Raw genomic sequence first — 23,825 nt, 5'->3', positions numbered from 1 at the left:
ATAAGTAAAAAATCGTAATATTCGATTTAAATAGACTTTATTTTTATTTAATGTATAATTAATTTTAATTATTTTACGTATAATAAAAAATTCAAAAAAATTCTATATAAAAATTGTCCAAAATAATATTATATAAGAGATATTTTTTGTTTAAATGAAAATTTAATTTTAAAAAACATTTATGAAAGAGATTTCGAAATTTATTCCAGACCCTTGGAGCCATTGTCAATGTGACAGATCAGTGGTGATACCATTAAGTAAATCAAGATTTATCGTAGTTGGTCGGTGCTGTTGTTCTAAACTTAAAAAGTGAGATGCACTAGATTTCCAATGGTTGGCAAAACAAAAACATAGATTTACTAGAATGGTGATGAAAGTCGAGAATAAGGATTCATATACTATAATTTAATTAATTTTAGTTTTTGTATTTTTCAATTTAAAATATTAATCCCAACTCAAACCGTAGTAATTAAAATTATTTAGTTAAACTCAATTATTAGTCTTGCACTATACGTACAATTATAGAGTTCGTCCATATTCTTCAATGGGTTCATTCTAAGGGTGGGTTTGGATGGGCGATTGGGTGCGGTGCGGTGCGTTTAGCTTACTTTTTGTCTCACGCTACAGTATCGCTACAGTATCTAATCTCACCGCCACCGCTGTTTTTACACTAACCGCAGGTAAACGCACCGCCCATCCAAACCCACCCTAAGTCTCTATACTTTTTGAACATTGAAATTTCAATATGATGTAAATGATGATCGTTAATCCATTAATTGGATATTTAGGGAGTAGCATGAGGAATAACAAGTTGACATCGCATGGCATAAGCTAACGAATTAACAACTCTTGTTTGGTGAGGATTGAAAGTTTAAAACTTAAAAAGTATAAAGAATAAAAATGACTAAATTAAAGTATATACGTTAAATCTACAACTTTCGCTAAGAATAAGGAGTGATAGCAGAATGTGAGCTTGAGTTAAATTGGGGGGTCATGAATGGGACAATTTACATGATAGGAAAGCTGAGGCCCTTTCGGCCTCTGACATTCATCCTTTTCCATTATAGATTCAACACGCTTATCTGATCTGTCCCATTTCCGGCTTTGTTGAATTTGTTTTGAAGGAATCGAAAATGAGTTGGAATAGTATATTCTTCAAGTAATTTAAAATGATGATTTCAGTCATAAAGGTTTGGTTAATTGAGATGCGTTTGCCTCCTCTTCTGGGCATTCTGCAAATATTACCTCTAAAACTAAACAACCTGCCCTCCCTCTGACTTTTACCTTTACAACTACATGATCAACACATCCAAACTTTAAGAACTGGACAATAATTGAGATGTAGCAAAATCCAGAAAACAAAAACAAAAAAATCTTCAATTTTTTACACATCCATAGGCACTCTGGTTTCATTCATAACAACATCCAAAATTCATATCAGTCTTTCAGAAAGCAATATATATTGTTCTATGAATGAAAGGGAAACAGGTTTACCCTGGAAGATTTTCCAAAAGTTTGTTCACAAATTGAACAGAAGAAGAAGTATATATATATATATATATATATATATATATGCACACAATTCAGTTGATCAAAGACATTGGAACTCATACATAGAGGAAATAACATGTAGGATTACTAGACAAACCAGGGAGGGATCAGAAAAGGTAGATTCAGTAGCAGTACTTCCATGTCGTACATCTTCCACATCCACAATAGTGAGGTTGCCGACAAGAATTTGCAGACAAGAAACGAACAACCACTAGTATTGCCAATGCTGCGAGCAAAACTAGCCATGTCATACTGTCCCCAGTACTTTCCATATCTATCTCAATTTTGATTAAAGATGATAAGGCAAGCAGCATCAATGCAAGCGCCAAGAACAGCAGGACTGAGAAGGGTAGAGGAGACGAGGGACGATGGCATCTCCCACAATAGCAGTGTCCATAATGGCAGTAAGTCATGATCGAGAAGATCTTTCCAAGACTAAGCCTGAAATCAAAAGGTTAAGAGATTGGGTACCCAGATAGTTCCAATTCGTTGATTTTCACATCTATTTTCCTTCAGATAGACTCAATATTCCATAATATACTGACACAAAACTAGGGTATTTTTCTGTTTGAAATGAATGGATGGAAATGATGTGGTTATTGTAAGTTTCTTGATCCACCATTGAAAAAGTGAAAAGCTAAGCACATGGTGGTTGGGAAATCAATTGTTATCCTTTAGCCAACAGATGAAGACACTGAAACCATGGATGATTGCAAGAGTGTAACCTAATTCATTATGGACAAAAAAAGATTCTTGATTTGACTAATTCTTGCTGGTCCTATTTAAATAAAGCCCTAAAACCAGCGCCCCACAAGCATTTTTTTTTCTTCCCTGTTAAGCAAGGCAAGCACACTAGTAAAACCTAACAATATTAGGCTGATTGTTATCTCGATCTATGGTATAAATTGGGAGTCAATATCAGAATAAGCATATAAAAATACTAATGGAGAAACTAAGATGGTGGTTTTGAGAAGTTGATGATTTAGACCATCATTCATGGCTGCTAATTTCTTCCAATAAGCAGCGCAGATGAGGCGTGTAAAAGAATTAAAGTCTGGGGCCAACAGGCAAGAGACAAAAGTACAATTCAACTAACAACAATAACTGCATAAGCCAAGCAGACTCGGTCAAGTTCCATACTTGACAATCAGTTCAAACGTCCCGTTAATTTTTTTTATTAAAATAATTTAACCTCCTGGAAGCAGGTAGGCTATTTTGCGTTAACACAATCCGTTTGGTGATCAGCCAAGTGTGGTAGAATGGAATATCAACGATTTGCAGCACCTGGCAACCGTATACTGGATCAAATTCATGGTCTTGTCTTCTCCAAAAAGCCCAATGTCACCCCTAGCTTACCAGTTCACGCCGAAAATATATTATATATGTCATACATAGCGGTCGCAATTAGGTCCGCTCTGCTTTTTTCAGCTTTTCGATTTTTTGAAGTCGAGTTTTTTGCTCTCGATCTAGTCAGATAGATTTTAATGGATTTAAATTATTTTAAATTATAAAATGTAATAATTTATTTAAATTAAGATTTACTAATAAATTATATATATTTAATAGAATTCTTTTATATAAAATGACCTAAATTTTATTATTATATGGTATGTATATGAATTGACGAAAATATCAATTATTATTTATTATTATATTATATTAACAATTGAATTAATAATTTTAGTATCATATTAATAATTGAACTGATCAAACCATCGATTTTAATTTATCCAGTTGGATCGGCAAATTCAATAAAATAAACAAATTATAAATTTAAAACTCAATTGTTTATAAATTTTGAAATCCCATTATAAAAATTTTACAAGCACATGAAAACTTTATATATCCCATCTTACTTAAAATTTCCCACTTTTAAATATTAAAATAATATTTATTTCAATTTTTTATAAAAATCATTTTATTTGCTTGGGAACTATCTCTAGCTGTGAAGTAAGAACTCAAATTTTAACAGTGGTGAAAAACAATTTACTTTTAGGGTCGAATTTATTAAATCGATCTAGTAGAAAATGGGAATCGAATAATTACTTATCGAGTATAAAAATTTAAGGGTCGAGTTATTGTGCAGGATTTAATGGGATCCATTAGTTATGAAGTGAGTATAATAGGAGAATTTGATTAAAAGACATTAAAGGGGCCTTAAGGTGTAATTTTGTCAAGGACCTTGAAATAATTAAACCTTTTATAGTTCATATCCCATTTAAGTGTAAATTGTATTATCAGTTCCCACTAACTTGTATTAAGCTTACTAACCTACTTGATTAATAATTACTTAGGCTAATTAATTTGCTAATTACCTACGTATATATACAAGAACAGTGGGAGAGAGAAAGTACAGGAAAAAAAAGAAGCTTCATTCCTTCTTCCTCACCGCCCACCTAGAGGAAGAAAACAAAACCCTCCTTTCACTCCCCAATTACCGTGGCTCATAACAACAAATTTGGTAAGTTTTCTTTTTAATTATAGTTGGAATATTGATGAATGGTAGTTTTATCATGAAAGCCCAAGCAATATATATATGAATTAATAGGTTTAGATTTAGATTATTAGTGTTGGAAAGCTTTAAAATATTTGTTGTAGGTAGTTTAAGTTGGTTAGTTAAATTAGGTAACAACATGTTAGAAATGTGGTACTGAATCAAGCTTGATAACATATCATTATTATTAATAATAGAAATTGTAACAGTTCGTTTTTTGGTGGTGTCTGAAATAGTAGTTTTGGAGTCACTAAATTCGACGAGTAAGTTCATAAATATTATTATTTAATATTTACGCGTCAAGCGTCAAACGTGATTTTTAAAAAGGTTTTTGATTTGATAATTTATGTTATATATAAGTGATTTATTAAGTTCAAGGGGTTTTAGAAAATGAGGTATCGAGACCTTGTTTTTATAAAATGAGCTGTAAATATTTTTATAAATATTTACGTAGTGTCATTAAGGTGGTATTAAAGTTCCGTTGACAATTTTTAACATCTCGATAGTTAATTAATTAAAAAGGACCAAATAAAAAAAAATGCATTCCCGGGACTCCATTCCCATAAATCGGACTCTTGTGTAGTTAATAAGATTTCCTTTAGGTGAATTTGCATAAATTAAAAGTAATTAGGTATAATGACTAAATTGCATATAGAGTTAAAGTTGAATTATAGATTAAAGAATAATTAAAGGGACTAAAGGAGCAATTTTACCATTGTTTCTTTAGTGGGACGGCATTAGGTAAGATATTTGTAAATTTACTATATATTATAATAATTAAAGTTTTCTTAAGTATTAAGTATATATATATTATATAATTATAATAAAACAAAAGTAATAAAAGAAATAAAGAAAGACAAAAGTAAAACCATAATTTGAAAGAAAAGAAAGAAATAAAAAGAAAGAAAAGGGAAAGAAACCGACGCAAAGGCTTAGGTCTTCAAAGTTTTCAAGTTTAATTGGTTAGTCAATTTAGTCCCATTTTCTTTTAATTTGTATGTTTTTGGAATCCTAATGTTAAGTATTACCCGACCCATGTTGAAATTTTAGCATTGATTGAGTTTTTAAATGTTGTTAATGTTGAATAATTTTAGTTTGTTAATGTTGAATAATTTTAGTATTAGAGAATTAAATTGATAGATTTTAAGCTAGAAATGGAAAAGAATTAAATTGTAGAATAAATTGTAAATTTTGAATAATAGAGACTAAATTGTGAAAAATTGAAAATTTAGGGGTTTAAGTGAAAATAATGAGTTAATTTAGTTTAAAGTGGAATTTGTATGAAAATATAGAATTAAATGTGAAGAATAAAAATTAGTCTCGGTTTCGGGACTAAATTGAAATTTAGGCAAATATTGAGTCAAAATTAAAATATTCAATATGAAATTGAATTGTGTTATATTGATGAATTTTAATTGTTTTAATTCTGTAGCTAACGTTGTACCGGAACCCTCGACTAAAAAGGGGAAAGATAAAGTCGACGTCGAATAGCTCGGAATTCCTGGCTTGTATTTCTATAATCTGAGCTAAATTGTAAAATTATTGCATTTTGATTTCTTGTATATGGTAAGTATTGGAGGTGAGAACTATTGTGTTTTACAATTACAATGGATTGATTCGGTATGTAATGAATTTATTGAATTTATATGAATTGAATTGAATTCATATGTATATATGTGATAATGTGATTATATGGAAATTTGATATTGGATATTGGTTATATTTGAAAAATAAAATGTAAATCTATTAACTGTATCGGGCTGAGTCGGATATAGATGACATGCCATAGGATAGGAAGAGTTCAGGGATTTCTTCGACTTCGAGTCTTGAGGCACTGGGTGCCAATTTATTTCGGTTTAACTGATGAGACGCTGGGTGTCAAATGCATATAGTGCTGGGTGCATATTACTTCGGATCTATCCGATGATGCATTAAGTGTCAAACTGGTGTGTTGGTTGGATCCGTATATCCGTCTGAGTCCGAGTCGTGTTAATAGGGGTAAATAAATAATAAAGTTCTATAATTGATAATGGTATGACATAGTATGAGAAATGGAAGTGATATAGTGAATTGAAAAGAGAATGTGAAAAGCTATTATATAGCAAGTGATGAGAATTGAGTATAGTATTTATGAAATGAGTATTAAGTGGCTAATGAGATTGTATGAATAAATGTGGTTTTAAATATTCAATTGTGCTTATAATTAATATGTGCATATTATATCATTATGTCTTTAAATATTCGAATTATAGAAATACCACTGAGTTTTACTCAACGTACGGTTTTGTTTTCAGTGCGCAAGTTAGGTACAACATGTACCTAGGGTGTCTAAATAATAGTTATTTTGTGGATGGATTGTAAATGAGGTTATAAGTTTAATATTGGTTTGGTATATATATAATCTTGTGTTTGTTTTTGAAGCCATATTATGACATGGTAAATTGAACTAAATCTAGATATGTACATGTGAATTTAAGTTAGTGTTTAAGTGATTATGAACTAGGCAAAATGGATTGAAATTGGTTTATAATTTGGATTTGAATGCGTTTGATCATATTTTGAAATGGTTAAATGAATGGTTTTTGAGTTGTTTAATGTCTAAGCATGTAGGAAATGATAAATTTGTTGTTTACGGCACATTTTAGGTCCACATGGCCAAACACACGGTCGTATGACTCGGCTGTGTGAGACACACGGCTAGCACACGGGCGTGCAAGGCCATTTTAAAGGGTACATGACCTGGCACATGGGCTTGTGGCTTAGCCGTGTGACCCAAGTCAGAGAGTTACACGGGTACAGACACGGGCTGGGACATGGTCGTGTGTCCCTATTTCGAATATCCACACGACCTAAGACACGGGCGTGTCTATTGGCCGTGTGACTCCTGCAGCTTTGAAAATTTTTAATGTATTCCGAAAAATTCTCTGAGTTTCTGAATTAGTCCCGACTTGTTTCTAACGAGTATTTTGGGCCTCGAGGGCTCGAATAAGGGACAGTACGTATGAGTGTGATTGGTTTTTGACCTGAATATTATATGATATGAAATGTTTGAAATTTCTATTTGTTTGATTTGTAAACTCCGGTAATGCTCCGTAACCCGATTCCAGCGATGGATACGGGTTAGGGGTGTTATAGAAATTGCGCTTTTAACTTTGTCGAATAGAGTCAAGGATATAATTGACATGTTATAAGGTTTGTTTTAGTTGGTAAGAGATTCAACGCTATACGTATATATATTGTGATAGTTCTCTTATATCCTGGGAGTTGAGAATGTATCACTAGCTCAAATTCCTTAAGGATATAGGTATATTCTAGTGTGGTTGGTGGGATCGGTGCATTTATGCCTGGTCAACACTTTGGTGCATATATTGGAGTGTTGGTGGATTGATCCGAGTATCCACCCTTGAGTCTGATTTTATTAATAGAGATTAAAATGTAAAAAATTATATGTTGAACTTTTATATTATTGAATTGTGATCATGATGACAATATAGTATATGCTGTTGATATTGTAAAATAGATGCAATTATTTGATTGATTTTGCTTCCGACGTCATTGCTGGTACATTTTCTCTTTTTGATGTTTCTATGTATGCTTTGATTGGATCAACTTATTCATACATTTACACTACATTAGTAGTTGAAAGAAATATGCTAGTAGAATTGACATAATTTAACATTAGGGTAACAAACCAATTAGGTCAATCTGTAATTGTCAATAAAATTTGTAAAGATTGTCCACTGAAAATCCGAGACCGTGAGTTTCCAGCTAATCTAATGTTGTTACCGTTTGATGAATTTGATATAATTCTCAGTATGGATTATTTAACTTTGCCTGATGCTATGGTCAATTGTAAACAGAAAAAATATAATTGTAGTGTGGGGACAGTGAACTGATAAATGTTGAGGCAGATTTGACTCTTCGACGAATATTATATCAGTTATGTCAGCAAGAAAAATGTGAAGCGTATTTAGCTTATACTTTGGATACCAGGGCATTGGGATCTAAAATAGAACAAATTCTGGCAGTTCAAGAATTCACTGATGTGTTTCTCGAAGAATTGCTTGGTTTATCTTCTGAAAGGGAAATTGAATTTGCTATTGAAGTAGTGCCTGATACAGTTCCGATTTCTATTGCATTGTACATAATGTGTTTAGTACGTAGTAATCATTTTCTTAAAGTAATTATCTATTTATTGATTCAACAAATTTAGGAAAATAAAATTACTTGTAAAATTCTCTCTTCTCGTATATATAATCCTCCATTTGGTTTATTTTATTTTTATGAGATCCCAGTTTTATAAATGTGTCTAAATTCAAGCATTCCTCTAAATCACGCGCTTATGTCATTAACCCTCAAATAAAAATAAACCCAAACAAAAAGAAGGAAAAAAAAGAATTAGAATAAGATGGGCATGCCACAAAGTAGAACAACAGTCTGACAGTAACCTAGAATCAATTCAACTGCAATTCAAAAGTAATCTTTTCGTAAATAAATTTCTTAAGCCCACCTTCTCCACCAAATTGACGTACCTAAATATTTGAAAAAAAATTCATGTTATATTTCCATTGTTTTCTTCGTCATTTTCTCTCTGTTGCAAGAGCTTCGAGGACGAAAAATTTCAAAGAGAATGAAGCTTTCTGCGTTGCAACAGGGCTACATCAACCGTTGAACCAATAGCTTCAGATTATCTGGGATGTTGGATTCGTCTTCCGATAGTGCTATTAAATCCTTTGCCGCCATTTTCTGGCTTGTCCTCCATGGTTTTTTTTGTTTAATCAATTTGCTGCTCAGCTATCGCTTTTTTTTGCATGGTCTTCTTTTTATTCTCCATTTATTCTACTAGATGACAATTTCTCACTTGTTTAACTGACAATTCTTGCTATCAAAATCACATATCACCTGTTAAGATAAATATTATTTGTTAAGTTAGTTACTAGAAGTTAATGTGGTTAGTGATGTTATTATTGTTGTTAGCAACAATATTTCTTGTAGTATAAATGCCCTAGCTCAAGTATTCTCATGAGGAAAAAGATTGAATGAAAATTGAAACTTTAAGCATTCTGTTTCTATCTCTGTTGCATTGTTTAACATGGTATCAAAGCTCCCTCTCTTTACAGATTTTTGAGGACCTATGAAGCATTCATGACTGTTCCCACTGCACCAAAAATAGTTTCTAATTTAGTTTTTGATAGTCATTTCTTTTCTACCAAGAAGATTAATATTCTTCTTGATGACTCCAATTATCTACTATGGCGTCAACAGTTACTACTTGTAATAAAAACTTACAAGTTGCAACATTTTCTTGATCATCAAACTGTTGTTCCTCCATCAATGATCTATGATGAAAATGGTGTGCTTCAAGAAAATCCTACTTTAGTGCTGTACGAGCAACAGGATAGCGTGCTTGCATCTTGGCTTCTTTCTTCTATTAGCCAAATTGTGTTACCTCAACTTATTGGCTTGGATTCCAGTTACAGATATGAATATGCTTGCTACTATATATGGTAGTAAGACCATGTCTACGTTAATATTCTATAGACGTGCTCTCTATTCCTAGCGTAAGGGAGATTTATCATTGGAGGATTTCTTGATGAAGGTTAAAGGCTACTGTGATAGTCTTGCTAGTTATGGTGAGATCAATAGTGAGCATAAGCATGTTACTGCTATTCTCAATGGTTTATCTCCTGAGTATGAATAAGTTATAACTGTCATAATAGGAAGTCAACTACCTTCTAGAGTTCGAAATATTACTACTATGCTTCTTGATGCTGAAGCATGGATGTAATCTACTATAGTTAAGATTCCTAGTTTAGCAAATATGGTTTCTCATCAAAAGATTGCTTCAGTGGTAGATAGTGATTCAACTCCTACTTATCATCCTACTTCGGGTTCTTCACGTGGCCAAGGACATGGTCGCATATCTGGCTCTCTCATTCAGTGCCAGCTTTATGGAAAAACATGGCATCTCATTGATCATTGCTATCATAGCTTTGATGCTAAATACAAGAGTACTGGTTATCGGTCTCCACAAGAAAATGTGTGTATGTTTGGTAATGGATCATCAATGCCATTGTGGGAGCTTGTATTTAGTTTACTAATATCTTCTCCTACAATGTCTTCATATGGAAATTGGGTTTTCTCACCTTCTCCAACTCTTGCAAATGTATGGTTCAACCCGTTTTGTACAACATTGCAGCCTAAAAGTGCTTCAATAACCACTTCTGTCTTGAGTCCTAATCCTCAAGCTTATGTTGCTAAGCCTGACATTGTTGGAGATAATGCTTGGTATCCAGACTCTAGTGCCGCACATCATCTCACTCACTCAGCTTCAACAATGGAACAAAGTACTCCATACAATGCCCCAAGTAAAGTGTATGTAGGTAATGGATCTGCCTTACCTATTCTCCATACTAGTCAAACATCTTTACTTCTTTGTTCTTGTCCATTGTATATGAGGTCTCTCTTGTTTGTGCCTAGTATTATTAAAAATATGATGTCTGTGTCTAAATTTGTAAAGGATAATCAGGTGGTGTTTGAGTTTTTTCCTACTAAATGTCAAGTGCGTGATTTGCAGACTCAAGATGTGCTTCTTCAAGGATCAATTCATGATGGTCTTTATAAATTACATTTAAATGCTGCTGTCAAATCTAATGTACTTGCTACTTCAACACAGTGTCTTACTACTGTCAAATCCGTTCTTTTAGTTGTATGGCATGCTAGACTAGGGCATTCATGTTTAGTTACACTTAAGAAAGCTTTGACTCATTGTAATGTACTTGTGTGTGATAATAAAAAATTGGTTGATTGTGTTGCTTGCGATCTAGGCAAAGAACATAAATTGTATTTTTCTGCTTTTAAATCAGAATACACTACTCCTCTTCAAATGGTTTCTCTTATTATGTTGCTTTTACAGATGTTTATACTAGATACACATGCTTTATTTTTTGAAGAAAAAGTCAGATGTTGCTACAGTTTTTCCCAATTTCACCAACAAGCTAAAAGAATACTTGGGGTCAAATTAAAAGTGCTTCCAACAGATGGTGGGGATGAGTTTCAAGCATTGAAATGGTATCTGTCACAAGGAGGTATCTCTCACAGGCTCACGTGTCTTTACACCTCTGAGTAAAATGGTATTGTTGAGCAAAAATACAGACAAGTTGTGGAATTTGGTCTTTTCATGCTGGCTCAAGCATGCATCTTAGAGTGTTAAACCTGATTATCTGGTAAACAAGTTACCCTATTTATCTCTAGGCAGTATCTCTCATTATGAAAAACTTTTTTGTGTTAAACCTAATTATCTGCCATATAGAGTTTTTGGTTGTTTATGTTTTCCTAACCTTAGGCCTTATAACACTAACAAACTTAAATTTTGATAACCTCTATGTATATTCTTAGGTCATTCTCCTCAACATAAAGGTTATATGTGTCGAGATCCTTCAGGTAGGGTGTTTGTGTCTCATCATGTCACGTTTCATGATAGTATTTTTCCATTTAAAAGTATTCTACATACATCCAAGTTGTCTTGTAGTCCTTCAACTGTATAATCTAGTTCTAAATTAGTTATAGTTCCATCATCTTTATTTGCAAATCAAGTTTCACCTCACGAGTCCACAAATTTATCTTTTTCATCTAATACACCAATGAATTAAGCTTCTGTATCAACTTCTCTTAGTGTGTCAACATCTTCACCTTCTAATAGTGTGTTATCTATTTCCCATCCACCAACTCAGTGTCCAACTCAAAGTCAGCCATCTCAGGCCACTAATACTCATTCTATGGTTACTCATAGCAAAGTAGGAACCTTTAAACCAAAAGCATATGTCACTAAGGTAACTAGTTCATCTGATATTGTGCCTACTGATGGTTTATTTGCTACTGTACCTACTGATATTCATAAAGCAATGAGCTTGCCTCACTGACAAGGTGCAGTGAATAATGAGTTACAAGTTCTTCTCAGAAATAATATTTGAAGCCTTTGCCCTCTCTCACCTTCTAGGAGATCAATTGGTTGTAAGTGGTTGTTCAGAGTGAAGAATAAGCTTGATGGGTCTGTGGACAGGTATAAAGCAAGGCTAGTGGCTAAGGGGTTTTCTTAACATGCTAGTTCTAATTTTTTTGATACTTTTAGCCCTGTGGTTCGAGTTGTAACAAGACAAACTATTTTGGCAATTGATGTTATTAATGGATGGGTGTTAAGGCAAGTTGATGTAAATAATGCTTTCCTTAATGACACATTGACTGAGGAAATTTATATGGATCAGCCACAAGGTTTTGAGATGCACGGAGTCAATGGAGAATAGTGTGTGTGTAAATTGAACAAGGCATTGTATGATTTAAAATAGGCTTTTCGAGCCTGGTTTCATACCTTGAGGCAACATTTGGTGGAGCACCTTGGTTTTCAAGCTTTTAAAGTTGATCCATCACTGTTTTTTTGAATAGTTGATGCCTCAATAGTTTATTTAATGGTGTATGTAGATGATAGAGTTGTGACAGGTAGCTCATCTGAAGAAATCAGCCAGGTCATCAAGCAGCTTCACAACAAGTTCTCTCTCAAAGACATGGGTGAACTTTACTTTTTTCTGGGTATAGAGGTTCACCGCACCTCTTGTGGTGATTTGTTTCTCTCTCAGAAGAAGTATGCTTCAGATTTGCTTCATAGCACAGGTATGGTTGCAGCCATTGCTACTCCCACATCTATGGTAGGCACTCCAAAGTTGACTGTTGCAAATGGTAGTCCACTTGTTGATGTTCACGAATATCGGAGTGTTATTGACAAACTATAATATGTGTGCATTACACAACCAGAGATTGCATTCTGTGTCAACAAGCTTAGTCAGTATATGAATGCACCTTGTGACACTCATTGGAAGGCTGTAAAGAGAGTGTTAAGGTATTAGAATGGCATTATGAATTATGGTTTATATTTCACAAAAGGACAGCTTGACCTAGTTGGCTATTCTGAGGTTGATTAGGCCTCTACTGTTGAAGATAGAAGATCAACTACGGGATATTGCATTTATCTTGGTTCCAATCCAATTGCATGGTGCTCCAAGAAGAAAGTTGTTATGTCCAAATCCTCATTAGAAGCTGAGTATCGAAGCCTAGCAAATTGTGTTTCTGAGTTGTTATGGGTAAAGCAACTACTAAATGAGATTGGTGTGTTTGTAAAACAACCACTAGTTGTATGGTGTGATAACACATCAATAGTGGCAATGGCTGCAAACTCTACTCATCATGCTAAAGTGGAAATTAATTATCAGTTTGTGCGTGAAAAAGTTCTTGATGGCATGCTGTAGATCAATTTTCTTCCATCAGAAAGACAGGTGGCTGATGTGCTCACAAAGCTAATTACACCAAAACAGTTTTCTACTTTTAAAGAAGCATTGCGAGTGTTGTAAAGTGAAGATCAATTCAGAAAAAAAGTTAGAAAACCAGGGAAATGTTAAGATAAATATTGTTTGTTAAGTCAGTTACTAGCAATTAATGTGGTTACTGCTGTTATTATTGTTGTTACCAACAATATTCCTTGTAGTATAAATACCCTAGCTCAAGTATTCTCATGAGGAAAAAGATTGAATGAAAATTGAAACTTTAAGCATTCTGTTTCTACCTTTGTCGCATTGTTTAACATCGCCCATTCCATTAGTGAAAACCAAAAATCTAAATAAAGCCTCAAGGCAAAATGCTGATGGTAAAATTTTATTGTCCAGATAACATCATCTGAAGTTATACCCAGAAGATGAATCTGGCCCCATGTCGACTAAGAAACCTGTTGTTGTGGAATCCTATGATGAGATTGTATTCACAGAACCGCCAGAGAGTTTTTTAGCTCGTGTTACTTTACCACCGCCAGGTTTATTCCTATGCCTTCTCTTTTGAAGTTTTTTGTTTGGTGTTATGCTTATGTTTCATGAGGATACTTCTAAATTGCTTGCAATATCAACTGAAGATGAAAGTAAAAAGAAGAGAGGTGACACCAAGGACCATCCCCTAAGCCCGTGGTTCTTGAATTTCTCTGAAGCAGATGAGCTATTACAACTTGTAGCTGCTCGTCAGCAAGTAAGCAAGCATGATTTTTACTTCCTAGGATGAGTTTCATGTTTGTGAAATGTGAAATGTGAAATGCAAAGCATCTTTACTTTTTCTGCTTCCAGTTACATTTGGTTTGTTCACAAACTTGTTCACTGACATCTTTTCAAAATAATTGGACCATTATCACATAGAGATGTCAAGAAATTCAAATGTTTGGATATTTTAACTGGAATGTGTAGGTACAAGCTCATATTGCTAAGCTCAGACGACAAATTAGCTTGACCGACGGGCAGAATCAACAGTTCACCACTCTGAATAGTCCTGGAAATTTTGAGACTTCCACTTCCAGTTTAAACTGATTTCGCGGCAAAGGCACGTGATACCATAGTAATGTAACTGAGATATGTATTTTCTAAGACTTCTCATGGCTTTTAAGCTCTGTACTAATAAAAGCATGGCAAAAGGAACAGTATCTACAATTTCTTTCTTTAATAGAAGGTAAATTCACTAATTGAAAAGCACCAGTTTCTGCCTAGTGCTCCTTGAAGATATACAAGTATAAACTGCCTGAAAGTAAAATATAGTGGAAAATAAGAACTAGTCCTTAAATTTTAGATTTTTGCAGTTTTCTGATTAGATGCGGTGCTACAGTTCACTGTCATGCTAGGAAAACTCATGACAATGATTTAGTCTAATCCCAAAAGACTAAGAGTTTAAAGTGGCAATAAGTTGTTTTTGAGGGACAGAGGAACAAACCAAGAACTATGGGCACAATATTTTAACTATTAAATGTAAAAGAAGCATGATGATAAAGATTAAAATCACGTCTTTTGTAAATATGAGCAGCTAATTAAGAAAAATTCATATCATCTTCTTTTTGCTTTTAATGGTCTTTGTTTATTTGGTTAGGTTATGGCCATTTGCCAGAGGATGCATGGCTGATGAATCTTTACTATTCTGTTATAGATGGTTAAAAAAATTGGGCTACTTGATTAGTTACTTTTGTTTCAATGTTACTCTGAAAGTGGTAGAATTTGGCTTTCAAACTTGTATCATATTATCTACTAGACTGCCATTTATTTGTTGCACTTGAAACGTGTCATTAGATCTGAAATTTTCAATAAAGCTGCCTGATCAAAGGGCTCTCCCTAGATACTTAAATCAGTCCTTTGAATGCTCTTCTAAATTATTGTATATGGAAATGGGGTCCTCAACTCGTTGTTGTCAATAGCATTTCAATATGATTCCATTGTCAGTATCATCCAAGTTTTCAAACACTCCTCTATTTGTATTTTTGAACCAATATGATGACTATCTTGGTCGAATTAATTGTTCCATTGCAATGGACTTATCATTTGAGGATTATTAATATTAGGAATAATACTAATAAATTTAATAATTCTTAATAATATATAATCCAAAAACTAAAACACTAATTTAATAATTACATACAACATATTCAAGAATATTTTTAATAACACTAACAACATAATCTTGGAAAAAAAATCCTCATACAATTAATTGAGTTCTACTAAAGAGGCCCAATGCAAAAATTCATATTATTGTTTAAAAATTAAAAATTAAAAATTATTTTATATTTATATATTTTTATAATTAAATTTAAATAATATTTTAAAATACTTAATTTAAATTCGAGTTTACCTAAAGACAAAGAGTTTTGCCCAAGTGGGGCCGAGTGGAGTAGGCTACTTTGTCCATGGATAGGTTTAATGTCAGGTCTAAGGTCAATAAAACCATCGAGACATTTGTATTAGGAGTCAAATTACATTTTACCCCTTATACTAAAAAATGTGCAAATTAGCCCCTATACGTAAAAAAAAAAATTCAAATTGGCCATCTATTTGTGCTGTTAAGTGATGATTTAGTTGTTTTTTTTTCAAAATCTTTTAAGTGACATGAAATTAATGGATGAGTAATATTAGGTAAAAGTAGCACGGAGGCCCTATACTAAGAGTCGAATTGTATTTTTCCCTCTCTACTAAAAAATAGACAAACTAATCCATGTGTACTAGATCAAATGGCAAACTAATCATTTTGTTAAAGTTTCCATCTATTTCTATTGTTAAGTGTTGATGTGACTGGTTATGTTAATAAATATTTTAAATTATAAAACCCAAAAACAAATAATCTTTTAAAAATCATATCCAATATCAATCTAAAAAATCATAGGAAATTATTTAAAATTATTAAGATTTATAAAAATATTGAACTTACTAAAATTATTAAAACATCCATAATGAACTTGAACAAATGATTGTCCATGTTCAAATAAACATGAATAACCTTTTGTCTAGATTCATTCTAGAGTGATTTTTTAAAATATTATTAAATAAGTATACAAATTTATTTTAGAATTATAAATAATTTTAAATTTTAAAATTAATAATTAAAATATTATGAAAGATTAAAAATAAAATAATTAAAATTTATTAAATATATATTTTTATTTTTATTATGTGTCAAAATGTGAAACTGTTACATATTATCATGTTATTGATTGTTAGTGCCACGTCAATATATTTTAACAAATTAATCATATATCTAAAAGGAATCAATTTGAGTTACTATTTGTAAGTTTAAATACTAATTAAATCTTAGAATCTTCAAAGTTGAAGCACTAATTAAATATGAAGTAAATATAAATCGTGAAATTAATGTACTTACCCTTTAAATTATAGGCTTTTGGGCAAAGTATTACAAATAAAAAATTGGTTGGGGTAGTGGGTTTTGCAAGGTATCGGTGGAGAGTGATAGTTTGGCGGTAGCTAGAATGGTGAATGGGGAAAATACCGTGGGCAATAATTTGGCTTTAATGAGGAACATAAAGGAACTCAGTAGACAATGACAGACGCAAAAATTCAACATGTTTTTCGTGAAGCTAATAATGCAGCTGACATTTCGGCGAACCAGTCATTAACAAAGCTCCGTGATTACGCATCTATGCAGCACCATCTGAAGGGCTAGGAAGAATCTTAATAGGAGATGTTACACCGTGTTTTTTTACTTAAAAATAAAAATAAAAAGTATCATAAAGATAGAAATGGGTAAAAGTAGGAGAAGTTACGTCTATTAGTTAAAGTAACACATTGGTTTTTTACTTTAAAAAAAAGTAAAAGTAGGTAAAATTATTATAGGAATATTTATATTATTTCAAAAAAATAGAAGTGAGCAAAAGTACTATAGAAATTATTTTTATATTAAGGGTTAAATTGTATTTTATTCTCTTTACTAATAAAATAGACAAGTCAGTCCTTTTACATTAGATTAATGAGCAGATGGATCATTTTTGTTAAAATTTCACCTATTTGCACGGTTAAAAATTAGTGTGGTTGATGAAATAACTAGGTAATAACATGTGATGTGTCATATGTACCTTATATTAACGTACATGGACTAATTTTTAACAATAAAATAGATGAACTTTTAAACAAAAGTACAAAGACTAATTTTTTACATTTGAGTAGAAAGAAGAAAATACAACCTGACTTTCTATATAAGAACCTCCATAATACTTTTATCAACAATAGAAATATATTGTGTAGAGCCTTCACCGGAGCTACCTTTCATTGGTCTTTAGGTGAATATGTTTATTGGGCGAGATGATTAGGCGAAGTTAGAATCATTTAAACCTCCCCTAGTTTTGCTGCTAAAATACTCAAAATTGTTTTAATATTTAAACATTTATGAATCTCCTAAAATCCTCAAAATACATTAAAAAAATTAAAAAATTCAACATACCTTAGTACATTTGATATTCCAAATTTGTTTTGGAATAGAGAAATTGCAAAATAACAACAACAACGTAACAAAAGAGTGGTGGTGGTAATGAAAACAAAAGAATGGTCGGATCAAAGATGGTAAGCTAACTCTCTTTTTAACTGTTTGTTGGTCAAACTCCATCGAAGTCAGAGGGAGATATCCAAAGTCAAGATTTTGGTTGATTACATTATCCCAAGTGTAATGTTTTAACACTAATTTAACATTGTAGGCAAGTAGTTTAATTGTTGGTCACCAAACATACTTTAATTCAGATCCATTATTCCAAACCCAAGACAAAACCCCCCAATTTTTTTTAATCTGATTTATTCTCGGTAAATTTAAGATATGGATTAGTAGGAGAAAAATTAATTCTTACGTCAACTCCCAATAGACTCGCATTAGCAATCCACAAATCCCAAAATTTTCCCACGCTTTCTCTCTTTCTCGAGAACAAAGAAAAAAAACATGAGGGTACAGCAGAGGCCGATCCGCGCGCTGTCGATGTGGGTGAGACGACAGCCGCCGAAGGTGAAGGCTTTTTTGGGGGTAGTATCGGGGATGGCAGCGCTTGTTCTTCTTCGATTCATCGTACACGACCATGACAATCTCTTCGTCGCCGCCGAGGCTGTCCACTCCATCGGAATCTCTGTCCTTATCTATAAGCTTATTAAGGAGAAGACTTGTGCTGGTAATTACGAATAAAGCTCGAATCTTTTTGATAAAAGAATTCTAGATTTGTTATTAGAATTGTTTTTGATTAATTTGTAGCTTAAACTTAATACATGGATGCTTTTACCCTAATTTAGTAATTTAAGAAACTCATGAAGGGTAATGACTAATTTGCAAAATTTTAAAGGTTTGGGTTTGGTCTTGTGGCAGGCTTTGATGAGAAATTATTTTATTTCCGATGCCTAGAATTATATATATATTTGGGGTGTTAATAATCATTATAGGGTATCATATCAATTTACATTGAAGGGTTTCTTCTTGATGCAAAGTGAAACCATTTTTAAAACCTTTTTTTTTTTTTGCTAGTTTAAGGAAGCTACATCATCAATCTTTTGGATAAGCCTCTTATGCTTCATTTGGTAGCAATAAACTAATTTCACTTGGTAATTTTTAGTCACTCACATGACTTCTTTTGTTTTAAGAAAAGGGGAGGAAAGTTTTAACTTATTTTGAAGATATCTTTTTTTACTAAGTTTTGCTTCTCCTTTTAATTTCAAGTTTAAATTTGTACTAATTATTCTTTATGTTATGACAAAATGTTTTTTTACTCGTGTAATAATAAACCTTTCTCTTGTGTTAATACACTAAATAACCAAGCTAGGTACTAGAGAATTACAAGGGCCTTGTATGCTGCAATGTATAATTTGATCGAAACTAATATTGTACAGATTAGGAATGGGAAACTATATTCCCGTTCAATCAATATGCTAATTCTTTTTGCATGAGTATCTAATGCAATTTTTAGGGTTTCCCCTAACTGTACGTATGACAAGAATGTTTGATTGACAAATAAATGTTGTTTTTGGAGCACAAATACTTGTTCCCTTTCTCACATCTATGACAATCCTGGTATGCTTAATACTTTTTGGTTGTTAAAATGCTGTATGCCTATTAGTCTTGGTCAACTGTTTACACGACATAAATGATTGAATTAGGTAACCCTAGATTATTGGTTAAGCATGCAAAGAAAGTCTTTGTTGACAAAAATATTGGTTTTACTCATTCAATAAAAAAATTTGAATGGTTGCAGGGCTATCGCTCAAATCCCAAGAGCTAACAGCTATCTTTTTAGCTGTTAGGCTGTATTGTAGCTTTGTCATGGAATATGATATACATACCCTACTTGATTTGGCCACATTGGCAACAACTTTATGGGTTATTTATATGATCCGTTTCAAACTAAAGTCCAGCTACATGGAAGACAAGGACAACTTTGCTTTATATTATGTTGTGAGTTTTCATCAGTCATTTGAACTCTTATTTACTTGCAATTATATGTATGCAGCCCTGTCCTACATATTGTTGAATTTAGAAATGAACCATATATCCTGTTTTTCGTGTTTTCCTAGTCAATAGATGGCCATGTTTTGCAGTAGAGCCGACGCTCTCTATCATCTGAGGTGTATGTAATCTTGAAAGTGCTTGGTATGCTTACAGAAGCAGATTGCTAATTATTTTCTCCAATCTATGATGGTAGTTTTCAGGGATTTCCTGTTGGTTTGGAGATCTGCATATTCTTAAAAAATATAAAACTTTATTTCTTTTCAATCTCTGTTTCTTAAATAAGACATCTGCGTATTATTTGAAATGCTTTGTTCTCTTTTTCTTTTTCACGTGTTGCTCTTTAGATCAGTGCTGGTCTTCTGTCTATTGAGTTCTCATTTGTCTTCAGTTGTTCTTAGTGCTGTTTGTTTCGAATTCCAATGTGAAAGTCACCTTGTACCTCATCCTTCTTGTTTTGATATAATAAATACTGTTATGTAACCAATTGAAGAAAATTATTAGCTTGTTCTTGTTGCAACGCATGGACATACATATTAATTGCACAATTGTCCTCTTTGTTGCTCAAGTGGATTTTCTGAGCACATTCTTGAATTCATAACCTGACTTTTGAGTTTGAATGCAGCTTGCCCCATGTGCTGCACTTGCCCTATTTATTCACCCCTCTACTTCTCATAATCTAGTGAACCGGATTTTCTGGGCATTCTGTGTATATTTAGAAGCTGTTTCAGTTCTACCCCAGCTGCGAGTGATGCAAAATACCAAGGTATAAATTACTTAATGATAGATAAACATTTAGAAGGTTTATTTATAAGATTACCATCTCTAACTCATCTTCGTGCTTACAGATTGTTGAGCCTTTCACAGCTCATTATGTATTTGCACTGGGTGTTGCAAGGTTCCTCAGCTGTGCTCACTGGGTTCTCCAGGTTTGATCTTGCGACTTGAATGTGATTGGTTTTGGTTATCTTTTTATTAATGTTTAGCAATTTTGAAATTGAGGCCTAGTTGGAGCACTAAATGGATGCTAGTCTGTGGTTGAATTTTGTCTGCTTTAGAAATAATAGACAACTTGAGTCTGCTTGATGAACGATCCTGAAGGTCGAATTAATTGCATATTGCCTAGATGAGTCTGGTTCTAGATGTTCATATATGTCATTTCAGTTAGCTGCATTTTATGTCAACATAAGTAATTCTGCATGGAGGGGAAACCTCTGTATGATGCTGATTGGAGAAGTGTCATTGTAAATTATTGTGAGGGCAATTGCATTCAGATATTAATTCATTCCTACTGCTTTCAACAGGTTTTAGACAGTCGAGGACACTTGCTGGTAGCCCTGGGTTACGGATTGTGGCCCTCCATGGTTCTTATTTCGGAAATTGTCCAAACTTTCATTTTAGCAGACTTCTGTTACTATTATATTAAGAGGTTGGTTACAAATACATTATAATGTGTGGTATACAAGTATAATAACTAATACTATAGTCTGCCGAAACATTGTTAATGTTTACTTATATAATTATTTATATTTTGCAGTGTCTTTGGAGGGCAGCTCGTTCTCCGTCTTCCCTCCGGAGTAGTTTAAGTGAAGATTCTGTTTTGCTTTGGTCGATGAGCTTGTTTGCCGAAAAAAGTATTACTCGGTTAAAAATGTGACTAGGCATCCTAGTTCAAGTTCTGGTTTTTGCTCTCGACATGTTTCTTATGACTGGAAATTAGCGGATTGCTTGTAAATTTCGGGGTGCAGAAACTTTCGGTGGATATATATTGAAAACATTTCGTAGATGGATTGATTTTTTACGTCAAATGCTAATCTTTTGCTTATATGAAGTTAATTATTGTAGACCATTCCTACATGTGATGATATGCATTGGCTCTCAGCTAGCGTACAATTTTTAATCTGAAGTAATAATCTAACAGGTCTGGATGGAAATGAATAGAAGTTCTAGCTTACAGTCCCAAAATATACTTTAACAGAAACTGGCTTTAGATGATTATCAACCGTCATATTTTGGAGACATTGAGAATTCACTTTCCCACCTGTTTACAAGATTGCATGTAAAAAGATCAGTTTGGCTTAAGTTTTTAGAGAATCAAATGACAGAATACTAGAAATAATAATCGTATCGATTTAGAGTATTCAGTTTCGTAGATTCTTTATGAAACATGAAATGCTTAAGGTCTCCTTTTGCATGCATGATAATTGATTTTCACTATGATTATATAATAGGAGATCCAGCTTCTTTGAAATTGTAAGACATTATTCTTATACTGTCAGGTTTCTTGCAAGAATACCCTCGAAGGTAACCCCAGGTCCAAAAGCTAAAATCAATCCCCATTCACTCTCTTCTTCTTGGCTCTCTTTCTTCTGCTGCTTCTTCTTCAAGATCTCTTCTATCATGTATTCCAACACATACACAATTGTGTTACTGCTAGCATTTCCATAATCCATCAACGCTCTTCTACTGGCACTTAGTTTCTCTGGAAACAAATCTAGTCGTTTTTCTATTCTGTTCAAGATTGCAGGTCCACCAGGATGAACAGCCCAGAACATCTTGTTGTAGTCCTTGTAAGTCAATCCAACGGTTGCCATCAACTTCTCACAGAAACTTTCAACGTTATCTTCAATTATCTGAGGAAGCTCCCTTGCAAGCTTGAAACTAATCCCCTCTTCTGTAAGTTTCCCATCAATCGTCTTCTCAGTATCAGGCAAGAAATTCTGGATTGCAGTGTGAAGCTCAAAGAGAGGTCTCTCAATGCTCAAAACTGGATCAGAGCCAATGATCATAGCTCCAGCACCATCGCCAAAAAGAGCTGCACCAACCAGATCATATGGTCTATCTGCACTTGGAGGTTTGAAACCAATAATGGTAGTTTCAGAAGTAGCTAGTAAGATCCGACTTCCGGGATTGTTTTCGGCAATGTCTTTTGCTACACGAAGGCCAGCTGCACCCCCAGAGCAGCCCATGAAATAGAGCATCACACGTTGAGTCTCAGGGCTGAGTCCAAGTCCTTTGGCCAAGTAAAGGTCACCACCAGGCAGCCGAGCTTCACTCGAGGAAACATAGACTAAGTGGGTTAAGTCTGATATAGGCCTGCCCCATTTTTTGATACAAACTCGTGAGGCTTCAACAGCCATCTCCGTGACAGCATCGTTACAGATATCCAATCGTTGCTTCACAGTGGGGAGTCCTTCAATGGCAAGCTCTGGATACTGCTTCAGGATTTCTTCTGACATTACCACATACCTTGTTTTAACAGTAGTTGTTTTGCCTGCCAAGAGCCAAAATGAAGGAAAATATGTTAAATAACTGTCGCTTAAGTTGAGACTGAACAAAAGGAAGAGGGGAGAGGGGAGACTAGCAATATAGCAAGGAAAATGAATCAGAGGTCGAAGTTGGTAGTGTTACAGAGTCGGCTTAGCTTCTTCCTGAGATCTGGGTCATCGCAGTTGGTGTTCTTAAAATACCCATCAACCAGAAACTCTTGCATGACAAGCTGGTGAGGGAAAGCCTTTCCCAGAGCCAGAATTGTGGCTTTCCCAGGGTTCACCATCTTCGGGAAACCTTCTTTTGGTTCCTCTTCACTCCCCATATTTTCTTCCCTGAAACGTTACTGAATTTACTCCCTCGGGAGGTTGTATAGGAACTGTTTTACCTGCAAAGGAGTATTGATGGTATGCTACTCTCTCTATATATTTATATATATATTTTCGGTGCTTCTGCAAGCACAGTTTTTTAGAGCAAGCTTAAAGGGAGTTGTGGATTATTCTTTCCTATTAAGAAAAATGAGAAAGGTGTCATTATTATTATATTGAGAAAGAGTCGTTGAGAAGTAAGAACTTCATGCAGTTCATTTTAACAAGCGTTGGTTGGGGTTTGGTTCGAGGTTTAAATCTGCAAATTACTGTATTGATAGCATGGTAGGATATGTCAATTACTATGTAAATATGTA

The 23,825-nt window shown here is 33.5% G+C and overlaps 4 protein-coding genes across 4 annotated transcripts; 2 read left to right on the top strand and 2 right to left on the bottom strand.

Moving 5' to 3' along the window:
- Positions 1-1,354: 1,354 nt before the first annotated feature.
- On the bottom strand, positions 1,355-2,452 carry LOC105762911 (uncharacterized). The gene has a single exon (XM_012580881.2). The coding sequence runs from the start codon at positions 1,962-1,964 to the stop codon at positions 1,674-1,676; it is 291 nt and encodes a 96-aa protein (XP_012436335.1). The 5' UTR covers positions 1,965-2,452; the 3' UTR covers positions 1,355-1,673.
- An 11,170-nt stretch (positions 2,453-13,622) lies between these two features.
- On the top strand, positions 13,623-14,694 carry LOC105762910 (transcription initiation factor TFIID subunit 14b). The gene is made up of 3 exons (XM_012580880.2): positions 13,623-13,901; positions 13,998-14,107; positions 14,320-14,694. Exons 1-3 carry the CDS (start codon positions 13,802-13,804, stop codon positions 14,437-14,439), a joined length of 330 nt encoding a protein of 109 aa, XP_012436334.1. The 5' UTR covers positions 13,623-13,801; the 3' UTR covers positions 14,440-14,694.
- A 3,419-nt stretch (positions 14,695-18,113) lies between these two features.
- On the top strand, positions 18,114-21,719 carry LOC105762909 (uncharacterized). Its single transcript, XM_012580878.2, has 6 exons — positions 18,114-18,548; positions 19,620-19,819; positions 20,496-20,636; positions 20,719-20,799; positions 21,175-21,299; positions 21,408-21,719. The coding sequence occupies exons 1-6, from the start codon at positions 18,326-18,328 to the stop codon at positions 21,454-21,456; spliced, it is 819 nt and encodes a 272-aa protein (XP_012436332.1). The 5' UTR covers positions 18,114-18,325; the 3' UTR covers positions 21,457-21,719.
- A 396-nt stretch (positions 21,720-22,115) lies between these two features.
- On the bottom strand, positions 22,116-23,626 carry LOC105762908 (type III polyketide synthase B). Its single transcript, XM_012580877.2, has 2 exons — positions 23,282-23,626; positions 22,116-23,144 (listed from the first exon to the last, which is right to left on the bottom strand). Exons 1-2 carry the CDS (start codon positions 23,463-23,465, stop codon positions 22,138-22,140), a joined length of 1,191 nt encoding a protein of 396 aa, XP_012436331.1. The 5' UTR covers positions 23,466-23,626; the 3' UTR covers positions 22,116-22,137.
- Between the last annotated feature and the right edge of the window lie 199 nt (positions 23,627-23,825).

The sequence above is a fragment of the Gossypium raimondii genome, chromosome 12 (genome assembly GCF_025698545.1).
Source record: "Gossypium raimondii isolate GPD5lz chromosome 12, ASM2569854v1, whole genome shotgun sequence".
Taxonomy (NCBI): Eukaryota; Viridiplantae; Streptophyta; class Magnoliopsida; order Malvales; family Malvaceae; genus Gossypium; species Gossypium raimondii.
The sequence above is the reverse complement of the archived record's forward strand: the minus strand, read 5'-3'. Positions and strand labels throughout refer to the sequence as shown.